This window comes from Urocitellus parryii, chromosome 10 (genome assembly GCF_045843805.1).
Source record: "Urocitellus parryii isolate mUroPar1 chromosome 10, mUroPar1.hap1, whole genome shotgun sequence".
Classification (NCBI taxonomy): Eukaryota; Metazoa; Chordata; class Mammalia; order Rodentia; family Sciuridae; genus Urocitellus; species Urocitellus parryii.
In genome coordinates, this window is record NC_135540.1 from 1,934,642 (window position 1) to 1,946,684 (window position 12,043).

The 12,043-nt window shown below is 42.4% G+C and overlaps 1 protein-coding gene across 2 annotated transcripts in view; it reads right to left on the reverse strand.

Annotated features, from left to right (window-relative positions):
* Positions 1–12,043, reverse strand: part of Bbs7 (Bardet-Biedl syndrome 7) — a 38,003-nt gene that overhangs the window by 4,832 nt on the left and 21,128 nt on the right. For both annotated transcript variants that reach the window (XM_026411760.2, XM_026411761.2), the window contains exons 9-15: positions 11,719–11,803; positions 10,849–10,951; positions 9,095–9,287; positions 7,869–7,943; positions 5,968–6,033; positions 2,273–2,412; positions 411–575 (exon numbers count right to left, since the gene is read on the reverse strand). In XM_026411760.2, the coding sequence (XP_026267545.2) occupies positions 411–575; positions 2,273–2,412; positions 5,968–6,033; positions 7,869–7,943; positions 9,095–9,287; positions 10,849–10,951; positions 11,719–11,803 (827 nt within the window). The remainder of the gene's footprint in view (positions 1–410; positions 576–2,272; positions 2,413–5,967; positions 6,034–7,868; positions 7,944–9,094; positions 9,288–10,848; positions 10,952–11,718; positions 11,804–12,043) is intronic.

Below are 12,043 nucleotides of genomic sequence, written 5' to 3' on the forward strand. Positions count from 1 at the left end.
CCATGGAATGAAATCCAGCTGGAATGGGATGGGAAGGACCGTTTGGCCACATCCTCCTGTGGGTGACCACAGCACACCTTCTTTCTTCATCCAAGTTCTCCGTGTGCTGTGCGATCTAAAAATATCCCTGCAGGTTTCCTGTGGACATTCTGTCATCATTACTACTCCTCCTCCGAAAGAACCTTTTTCAACTACTTCTAAATGATGCTTGTTCCTGTTGGAAATTTAGAAAAGGTATTGATCTGTGCATACCCATCTTTCCTAATCACTCTCCCAACCTCACTGACCCTATTTGCTGTCCAATAGAGTCACTTCAACACGCAGGTTTCTGATCCTGTGACTTGTAAATTACTCCTGCCTTAAAAAATAGAAACCGGACACGGCCTATGACCCCAGCAGGTGTGACGCACCTGTAAACACTCTCCAGCTGGGTGTCCAGGAAGGTGTTCTGGAAGTGAAAGGTCACGCACTCTCCTGCTGGGGGCTTCTCCGGAACCTCAGGCAGGCAGAACACCACCCAGGAGTGGACCTCAGCGAAGCTGAACTGGCCTGTCAGCGTCAGGGTGTTCATGGGTCTGCAAGGCAAATGCACACAGGAGTGGCATGTCACAGCCTCATGGGCACAGGCCCAGCAGGGCCTCCAACAGTACCCCAACAAGTACCTTGAAAACACGGGTCTTCTTAACATCACACGTTACACAGACATACATTTGGATTTTAGGTCTATACCTGAACCTGTGCTGATGTCTTAATATTCAGTCAGGACATGCAAATAGCCCTTTTTCATTACACTAAGCTTCACCAAAAAAAAAAAAAAAAAAGTCTACCAGGTCAATCTCACTATTAAAAAGTTCATCTAGTGTTTCTACTATATAAACTGAAGACACTCACATCTGAATCTCCCTAGGGGAAGAATCAGCCTACTATGAAGGAAGGAACTGGGCTTTCAAGTAAGACAGGCAGGGTGGGAAAGCCGGGTCTCGCTGTGTGCCACCAGGCAAGTTAGAGAACGACGCCTTCGGCCTTAGAGGGATGTGGGAACATTTCCTATCATGCAACAGCACAAAAAAGTAACAAGGGTCTGAAAATTAATCACAAAGCTTAAAATAAGCCAAGTGGGAAACCACAAAGGGTGAGAAAACACAGAGCATATGGAAGGAAAAGTTCAGAAGGAACTTCACAGGATGCAGAGCTAAGGAAAGGAAGCCAGCCAGATCTTTAAGATCATCCAAACCAGTTCTCTGGTTTGCAGATGAAAAATCTGAAATCTAGAGAAATTCTCTTCCTGAAGCCACATGGGGACACACTGTGATCCAAGTCTCTGTCCCAGTTTGCTCTTCTTTCTAGCACACCCCGCTGCCCCAACTCGAGTTGACCTCAACTTCAAGCAGGAAGATGTCCCCAAACATCTATTTTCTTTGTTTCCCACAAGCCTTCCTTAAGAAATTTCCTTCTTATTTTATTTAAATCACTTTTTACTTTAGAAGCTGCAATAGAAATAACTTGGAATTTGGCCTCAAATCTCAGCTCTTGCTCTTCATCAGAAGCTACAGGCTTCTCCAGGCCTCCATCTCTCATCTGTAAAGCGGAGACCCGGTGCTATAAGGTAAGTGACAAGACGTAAGCACACACAGACTACACGGCACTGAGAAAGCCTTCGGTGACTGTCCATCTCTTTCTCTTCTCTGTCATTCAAAATCTACTCACAGGAAGGTGCTCTCCCTGGAAATCAGAAACAATGGGCACCATGCTCTCTGCTGTCTCTACCTGTATTCCCTGAAGCCAAGAGAAGGAAATGCAATGTGTGAGGCTATGCAGCAGCGCCCTGCTCACACAGAGCCGCTAAATGGGATGTGTTTACAGTAGGTATTTGAGAGAACTGTTACCCTAGTCATCTTAGGTTGGCAGGAAAGGGGTGGACAAGAAAATTCAATTCAAACAGCTTCGAAAATAAGAGCAAAAATCTTATATTTATTAGGAATATTAAACCCATGCCTAACTATTAAACCACAAGTTAATTTTTAAATGGAGAAAAAGCTACCAGAATATACACTACAGGAATAAAACAGGGCTGGGTTGGGGCTTTGTGGTAGAGTGCTCGTGTATCATGTGTGAGCCCTGGGTTCGGTCCTCGGCACTACATAAAAATAAAGAAAATAAAGGTATTCTGTCCATCTGCAACTTAAAAATAGATTATGAAAAAAGAAAGAAAAAGCAAGTTGATCTGAACAGCGTAAGTAACTGAAAAGCCCGCTGCCCCTCCTCTGCCCACCTGCTGTGGTCAATGCAGTGCGTCCTCTGATGGAGAGAGAGGGGCTTGATGTGGTACTGGCGCACCTGGCAGGTTTTGGGCTGGATTCTTGGAGTCACATAGGCTTGAAGTGTGCCATACTGGCCTTCGATGGAGCGGATCTGAGGTCCCGCAAGAGAGGAAAGAAAAAGCCACCATGAGCAGCACGACAGCCTCTGTTACGTTCACCAAGTTATCAGGTTGCCTAACTCCTCTGCACTAGTCTGACATTTTACTAGGCCACGACTTTCTTCCCCACGACAGGGCAGTAGAATAAAACCAACCCTGGCAGTCGGGGCAAAGTCGACCTGTGGGTTTGCCCACCACACACTCCAGCTGGCCTGTCCACTCTTCCCAGCCCTTCACCACTCCAGGATAAGACCCACACTTCGACGTACAATTCTGTCGTATCTAAAAAGAGGTGTGAGCATGTTCTACAAGGTTCATAAGAAAAGTACTTAAAATCTAGACATTTTTGTTGAACAGATCAATGAGTTTTCAAAATAACTATAACTCATGGGACACAACACTTTCTCAGGAATGGGGATTATACCATACTGTTGCTGTTACAAAATCTTACTGACAGAAAGAAATCTTCCCAAAAGCCTAATTCTTGATTGTCTCTAAAAGCAGAGAAATACATATTAAACTAGCACTTGAATGAAATTCTCTCAGGCCATCGAGAACATGTTTCCCAGATGCCCCAAGAACTCAGAACTCCTAACATAAAATGACTCCCTAAGCTGTAAGGCCTGCCTGAAGAGGGGTGCCGAGGCTGACGGCTCCTGGCTCCTACCCCAGCTTCCCGTCCCAACTCAGGGCAGACCGCAGGTCTGCTGGTCCTGCAAGGTAACTTCTCTAATCTAACAACTGACGTTTATCTCATGCTTTTTGTAGCATGTGAAAAAAAATAAACAAATGTTTTGCCTAAGTGAGAAAGATAAATGAAGTCTAAAGTAAGATGTTTTTTGCAAATGGACACAGATAAAAGATAAAAAGGATAAGAAAGACAATGAGTAAAAATTCAGAAAGAAAATAGGCCTTATAAATCCAATTTGGGGTTTACTTTTAAAGGGTAAGTTTCCAGCAACAGCACAACTTTCTCCTTAATAAAACGAACTTTAATAATAAATATAACAATTTTATATGAAAATTGTATTTTTAATAATGACTGTAACAAACAATTCTCCCCACCCTTCCTTCCCCTGCAGTGCGCTCCCCCTCTCCCAGCCCACTCACACCTGTCCCACCTTGCCTAATGAGGGCCCTCCAGGGGTGTCTCTTTTCGGATCTTCTTCTCCCGTAGCATTATAGTTAAGATACACCCAAACACAAAGGGACTAACTGCTTCTTGCTCTTCCCTGGACCACGCTCCAAGCAGACAGCTGAGGCAGGAATTCCAGCCACCACGCAACCCACCATCAACAACGAGTACTCCCCTCAGTTCCACCTCACTCCTCTCTAAGCCAGGCTGCAGCTAACCACACAGTCATCTGGGTGCTGGGACTTTACTGCTATTAAAAGATCCTCCCGAGGAGCCCTATATCACTTGTCTTCAAAAATGGCTATGAAAATGTATATGTCCACCAACCATGACTAATCATGACCTTTTACTCATCCCTGTCACCTAGAGATGATGTTTTTGATATTTTAATACTTTTTTACCTGTTAGAGGAGCAGAAGCCACATTTTTACTATGTTGGTTTAATTTCCCAATAACGCGGCAGAACTCTTTTGCTTCTCTCTTTTGAGAACTGCCCATCTTCACTCCTTGCCTATTTTCTTTATTCAGTGATCTTCTCTATAGTAACACAGATTGCTTTTATTTTCATTAATGATTATCTGGTGTCTGGAAGACAGTTTTCTTCTTTAAGTACTTAACTCATCTGAATTTGTCACACAGGGCAAAAGGTACAAATTCACCAGGAGCTGGGGGTGTAGCTCAGTGGTGGAGCATTTGCCCAGCTTGGACAAGGCCCTGAGTTCAATCCCCGGCATCACAAAGAAAAAGAAAAATAACCCCCAAATCCACATACTTTTCTTTCAGATGAATGCCAGTTAAGCCAATACCAATTTTTAATAGAAATAGCAATCTGATTTTTCCCTAAATAGAGATGTCACACAATAAGTTCCCGCAAACGTGTGCGGGCTCTCTTTCTAGACCCTTGTCTGCTACAGAGCCTGTTTGTCTACACTGGGAGGCGCTCTGCTCTGCCCACCATCCCCACCCCACCCTGGCCAGCGCCCTACAGGCAGTGCTCTCCCCAGTGCCCAGGGGTCTGAAAGGAGCAGGACACAGCCCCTTGGCATTCCCGTAGCTGGGGGACGGGCAGGCTCCTTGCGGCCCAGCTGCCTGGTCAACGTTCACGTTTCCTCTCTTGCTGAGGCACATTCCACCTACTTTTCTTCTTTCTCATAATTTTCTTGGCTCTTTTCAGGCATTTACTTTTCCCTCTGAACTTTAAAATTATTGTGTCCAATTGTATAAAAGAATATAGTTTTAAAAAATTTTTCAGATTGGCTTTCAAATTTACTGGTGCAGCCTTGCTTAGTGACATACAATAATAGGGGCATAATATGATCACTTATACAATATGCTTGAGTAAAGTCTTCTAGAAATAAGTTTATCCTAGTTTTCAGTTTTTCTTTTTTTTTTTTTTTACATTTATTTTTTAGTTGTATGTGGACATAATACCTTTATTTTATTTTTATGTGGTGCTGAGGATCAAACCCAGTGCCTCACACATGCTAGGTGAGCTCTGTCCCTCTGAGCCACAGCCAATTATGTATAAAAGGATACTTACAAAGATTAAAAAGAATTGTTCAGGGAAAAAATTACATTTAACTCAAATTTTCTTAAGCAATGTGAAAAGTATGGGTACAACAGCATCTCTCTTGAAAAAGCATATTTCAAGTTTCAAAATATCAGCAACACCAGGGGGAAAAATAACAGTCCTTCAATTTTAGATCATAGGTGTATCAAAACTAAAAAATTTTGAAACCTCCCAACACAAAAGAACTAATATAAGTTTGTCTGCTATGCTCAATATTTAATCACAAAGATGGCTGTTACTAAGTTGCTAAGGAAAACCTGTACAAGTGTTTTCTAAAATAGATGATACTAAGATGAAATCGCTGGAATGCAACGGGTAAAACTTAGACAAAAAGAAAATATCAGGGAAATGCTCATGAATCAGATTCATTTAGACTACGACTGGATCACAAAAATCAGTGGAATCTGAACACTAAGTGATAATATTAAGAAACTTATTTAAAAATGGCTGACAGCATTTTTGTTGTTAAAAAAGTATTCATCTTTTAGACATATATACAAAGTATTCACGGGGAAATTGCCAGTGTCCTGCATTTGCTTCCAAGTGACCTGTGGTGGCCAGTGACAGGACTGTCACGAAGCTGGTGACAAAGATGTGGGATCCTTACTTTTACATACTCTGAGACTTTCCACAAGGGAAATCAGAAAAAAAATCCCAGTTACCGGGAACTTTACGATCAATAACTTTACAACTGGTAACTGCAGGGTGCTGAAGCAGGGAGAAGTTCAACCCACAGGAATGACCTCAGGCGCGGATGTGCCAAGGGGAAGGTGACCTCAGGCGCGGATGTGCCAAGGGGAAGGCCGCTCAAACCCGAGTAAAGGCAACGTTGGACACTTTTACCTTCAGTTCCAGCCGTGTGGTATTTGCTTGGCAACGGTAAGTGGCGAGAAGAAAGTTGTCATTTGACTGGAAAGAATTCAAAGTTGGGGAAAATGATGAATTCAGGTTTTTGTTTTTAATAAATATTTGTAGTTTATAGTTGACACACCACCTTTATTTATTTATTTATATGTGGTGCTGAGGATCGAACCCAGGGCCTCAATCGTGCTAGGCAAGTGCTCTACTGCTGAGCCACAACCCCAGCCCCATGAATTCAGCTTTTTAACCACAGAAACATCATCAATAAAAATGTTTTCCATCATAAAGAAACAGGCACTGAGGGGTTAGGGAAATTTTCCAAAACTAATCAGGGATGAAATGAATTCAAATTTTTCTAAGACCCTAAGGCTCATGCTCCTACTTTGAGCCTACAATGAAACCTGTAAACATCAAGAGTTCATTCTAAAAATCCAACAATGCAAATGTCAAACATTTACTTTAAAAAGCCATGTGGACCAATGCCTTTGATTTTCACAAATACTTGCAGAGAAAAGAGAAAAATATTGTCTCTGTGATTCCAGCAAACAACGCAGTACCTGACGTACATGTTTGCTGAATTAAACTGGAATGGTTTCTTCAAATATTGTAATTACTTGAAATTAAACAATTAAAAATAGAAAAAGATACCTAGGTGCATAAATTGCAACAACAAAACAATATGAAATATTTTATATATAATTTTCATTTACTGCTATTTTCCTATTTTTAACAAATAACCAAAAAAATTAAAAGGATGTTAATATAAAAAAGAAAACTCTTTTTTCATTTTAAATCATTTCAACTCAGTGAACAGAAAGGACAGATCTATTTAAAAATAAATACACCAAATATTAAAAACAAATGTCATTATGTGCTGAAGTAGTTATGGATAAAATAATACAGATTAAAGAGATAAACTGTCTGGGACTAGGTTCAGGAGGGGGTGGGGTGGGGCACATGCTTAGATAGGTAATGAGTGTGGAGAGGAATGTTAGCTTCTCCTATTTTTATGTTTCAAGTCTCCAAATAAATTTTCTAAGAAGCTATAACCTTCTTATGGAACATGAAGAAAGGTTTTAAAATATTTCCTTCAAATAGCTATGAGATTTTTTCTTCGCCCATTCTTTGATTCCTCCCTTTCAAAACATACCCACTGCTACCCTAGTGCTGCTCCGGCTGGCCTTCCCCACAGCCCCTCCGGGCCTCTTCCCCTGGCCTCCCTCAGGACACGGCTGGTGGAGACTGCTCAGGCCAGCACCAGGCAGCAGAAAGTGGTATCTGCAGGTCAAAGCTCTATGACCTTTCACGGGCTCTCTGTGCGACATGTGTTCATTGAATGACTGCTGGATGAAAAAGCGGGGCGGCCAGGAAGCTCAGGGAGAGGAAGACCGTGCCCCAGCGCAGGATGTGTGCACTCACAGCAATTAAGACATCTTAAGAACTTCAATTCAACAGAAATTATGTGCATGGGGGTGGTGGTGGCTGATGGGATGAGCTGGAGGCATAAGAGTTTCCTGTACCACACTGAGGAAGGGGGAATCTAGATCCACATCCACCAAGAAACAAGATCCTTAAAAGGTTTTGGGAAAGGGAAGGTGCAGTGAGGTTGATGCTGGAGGAAGGCTCCCGGTGGCAGCCACAGCGTCTACAGTGGGAGGCAGAGAAGAGGAGCAGGAGGCCAAGAGCTGCAGTGCCAGGGATGGGACTGATGGCCAGCAGCTGGGGACCCCTGGCCTCTGGAGCCTGGAGCTGGGGACGAGAATCTGTGGAGTGTTAGGAGCCTGCCCAGCAGCTGCAGAGGAGGCGACAGCTACCACCTGGCCTTGGACCTGGTCAGAGGCAGGGGGCATCAGAAAGTGCAGAAGGGCTAGCAGGTCACTCACCTCGGAGTCGCAGCTGCTGAAGCTGACAACTGCAGAGTTCTTATCCACATCAAGCAGATCTATGGGGACATCGCTCTGTGGTGAACATGTAAAAGAATGGCTCAGAGGGAAAACATACAAACAGTACACAGAACATCTTTTCCCTGAGGGTCGCCTGTGTCCTAGATGATGTTCATCTCTAAATGTGAAAGTATAAATTCTCTTAATTTACACTTGATCACATACAGCTCTGGAAAATATTTAATGAAGAATAAATGTTATTTCACAATCACCTGTGTTTTTCTGATTTGGATTATCAGAATCACAAAATATCAACTCTTACCATCCCCTCAAATGCATGATCTTCTATTTTCGTCAGTGCTAAAAATGTTACCATGGCTATAAGTAACCACAGGGGCATCTGATTACACTGGCTCGTTTTTATCCATTGTAGCTTCACCTGTTACACAAGAAGAAGGTAAGCTATGGTCTCCCTGAAGCAGGTGCTAAGAGAAGGGCTGGGGTCATATGACGGTGCTCCTGAGGCTGAGTGCAGCAACTGAGAGCAGCCTGGCTGAGGAGTTTTCTGTCTGTGAGATTTATTAAGAATCCGACCCCTTCCCACATCTTCTTAAACCTTGTCTTCTTGCTCCAATTTATTATTTTCTCATCTTTTTATGGGTTTTCCATCTTATTCTTATTTTCCATTCATCCTACTAGTATATTTTTCTACTTCCTGAGTATCTTCCAACTTAAAAGTAAATAAAACTATTAAACAAATGAACAGAGCTATTATCCCTAAATCTCACCTTTGAGATTATCTGTCTTGCCTACTGACCTACCTAGAAACCACTGAGCTAATGAGTAAGCTGTACTATAAATTATCATTTTAGTACTTGGAGATTTTTAAAAGGGTATAACAAGAGCATTAAATACTAGAGTTTTCTAAGTCACATCTCTGTTGAGATTCTCCCAGAGTATAGTAAAAGAAAAAAATCCTTATTATTCTATCACTTCTTGAAACTGAAGTTCACCCATCTTTTGTTTATTAAGTTTAGGATAACTCAAAAGTAAAGATAACATTCAAATAACCTACGAGCAAACTGATTACCTCATGGAAAATTAAGAAGCCATAAACATTTAAAATTACCATTTGAAACTAAATGTGCTCAATAATAATAAGTGCATACGACTGGAGTACAAAACAGATCCAGTCATAAAACCAAGAACCCAGCCATGCTGCGGACCTGTATTAAGACGTTGTCTATTGCGGTCTGCACCTCTAGGATGAGGCTGTAGCTGGCATCATCTTTATTTAATGTGAACTTGTCATTTATGCTAAATGGAGGTGCTGCTGATTTTGCTTTGCTTGACTGAGAAGACTGCTGATAGTTCTCTCTTTCCTGTAGCACCTTATACTGCAGATGTTCCAGCTCATTCCTAGAAGAAAAGACATACAACTTTGTCATCTTTAAACATCTGAAGTCCTTAGAAATGCATGAAATTTTCGAGACATTTACTTCTGTAAAATGGGGTTTTCATTGGTTGGGCTAGAACTATACCATCAGTAGGAATAAAATTTTAGTTTCTCTGACTGACCAATTGATTCCACATCATTTATTCCTAACCCCCAAATTAAAGCATCTACTCAGTTCCATACCAGAAACATGAATAAAGAGTTGTGAGTACCCAGGCAGGTTACAACCAGTCAACTCCAGCTCAGGAGTATGGCTACAGCTACATCTAGGACTAGGCAGAAGAAAAAAGAATATGGCAGGAAAATGTTCTGGACTTAATAACAAGAAACGCCAGCCAACATGCACCTCCGGTGTGATTAGGGCAGGAAGACAAAATACAGAGCAGCTGCTGAGTATTCACCTTTTGGTGACCACAGGGATGATCCTGGGCTAGTGGCCCAGCATCAGCTCTACCAAACGGTAGAGCAGGTCCCGCTGAGACTGACGGGCACAGGCACTGCCTAGGGAAAGGCCACATGCAGATGGAGTCAACAGTGATGGGCAGATCAACCTGGTTTAGGGGGAAAGGATCTTGGAGAAGTGTGGAAGGGATGTGTGCGGTGAACGGAGGAAAAGATGCATTCACCCAGGAAGTATTTACTCTGCATATCACATATTTACCTCTCTGTACCTAGTAGTGCTCCAGGTGCTGAATGAACCAAATATAAGCCTGGCGCCTGGAGCTTACATCCCAGAGGAGTCAGGAAGGCAAGATTCGGCTATAAATAAAAGTACTGTGCTGAGGATGCAAGGCACTCACTGAACCTAGCACTCCCGCTGCATGAACTTGGCATTCTGCATGAACGTGGCAGGTCAGTCTGCGTGAACATACGAGGCGGCTCTCCTGGTGGCCCTGGGGACTGGCCTGTGCTCTTGGAATTTGGGGCCTTCCTGCCTTACAGGCTCCTGTAGCCTCTGATCTTCACCAAAATACAGATCAGGCCTCCCTCCCCTGGAGGTGGCTGAAACTCAATGACTGGCCACTTCCCACTTCCTCACTGTGGGAAGCAGCCTCCTGCAGTCTGCGGTTTCTTCTTACAGAAGTGTTGAACTGAGCAGGCCATGAGAGCAAACCCTGTACCTACAGGAGGCGGCATTCAGTTCCAGTAAGAAAACTCATGAGCCAAAGTTATGTGCACAGCAACAGTGAATGTTGGAGTTAAAGAGAAATGGAGAAAACAACATGCCTATTTAGGTTTCTTTCTGATGTCTGTTTGGCGGTGGGGTAGGCAAAACACTGCAGCCACCATTTCTGACAGATGGAAACACACAGTTCTCTGTCCAAGAGTCAGTATGGGATCATGCATTGAAAAGGTGGAACTCTGAATAGGAGATATTCATCAACACTCCCTGCTAATTGTCTCAAACCAATGAACTTTCACATTAAAAGGTGACAATGCCTTCCAATAAAATGCAGTGCATCTATCTGTAAATGGTAAGCAGCCATCAGCACTTTGAAATGAAACACACAACTCAAAAGTTACCGTAAAGAAGAAATTTTACTCTGCATCTCCTGATTGATCTTGAGCTCTTCTCCTGGTCCACTTTCCTTATGAACAGGCTCAGTTGTTAGACCTGTGACCCAGCCTGTAGAGGTGAGAACAGTCACGCACCAGTCAGTGCTGCTAGGTGCTGACAGCGTGAGCCCCTAGTCCACCACCATCAACCTAACTCAGCTGTGTTCTTCCAGAATACAGCAAAACACAAAACCAAGCTGGAAAGAATTCAGACCAAAAAAAAGTATTTAAGCAATTTGTGATACTGTTTTTGCTTGAAATACTATAATACTATGCTTAAAGGTTTCTTTCTATTCTTAATAGTTCTAGTTTTCAAGTATGGAGTAAGTCAGAACATCTTAGCAAATTCAAAAAAGTGACAAGTAAGCATCACCTTTTGAAAATCACTTTTAAGGAGATTTAAACTCTCATGAAATTGGTAAGAATGCAAAACTCAATGCTCAAAAGCAAACAAGTTTTTACAAGACAAGCACACAGTCCAAAGCCAACTAGATTTCTAAATAGCTCCCTTCTAATAAAGAATGCCACTTACTTTTCAAAGCTAGTAGAAACATGCTAAGTGCTCTTAAAAAGGGTTAGTCAAACGTCAACACTTCATCAATCCAATGGACAAGGCCGCTCCTCCTCCTCTGCTTACTTACTGGGGATGGAGCCCAGACCCTGGCTCAGGCCGGTGAGTGCTTCCCCAGTACTGCCTCCTCAGCCCACCTCCTCATTCTTTAACCAATAACCCTAATAATTCTATAGGAAGGATTTACTAATAATACTTCTCAAAAAAGTAGCCATCAAAAGAACATGCATTTAGACCTTGGTCCCTGGTTCTTCACCGTTCTTTACCTGAGTAGGTGGACACCACGATTTCATCATAACCGTCTTTCCCTACACAACCACCTTGGATGGACGTGACACTCTCAGACAATGCCTAAAATAAATTCAAGACCAAGCATTTTATTAATAAGCTGAAAACTTCAAAGGTAGTCAAAGCAAGCTGCCAAAATTCATTATCCTGTCTCCAGACATTCAACACATATTTACCGAGTGTCTATTTATTATGTGTAGATGCTGAGATTAGAAACACAAAACCTTAAACAAATCTCAGAAAATTCCAACAGATTTAAATTTGGAAAAGAAGATTAAAATGACTCTAGTCCCTTTAAAAGGC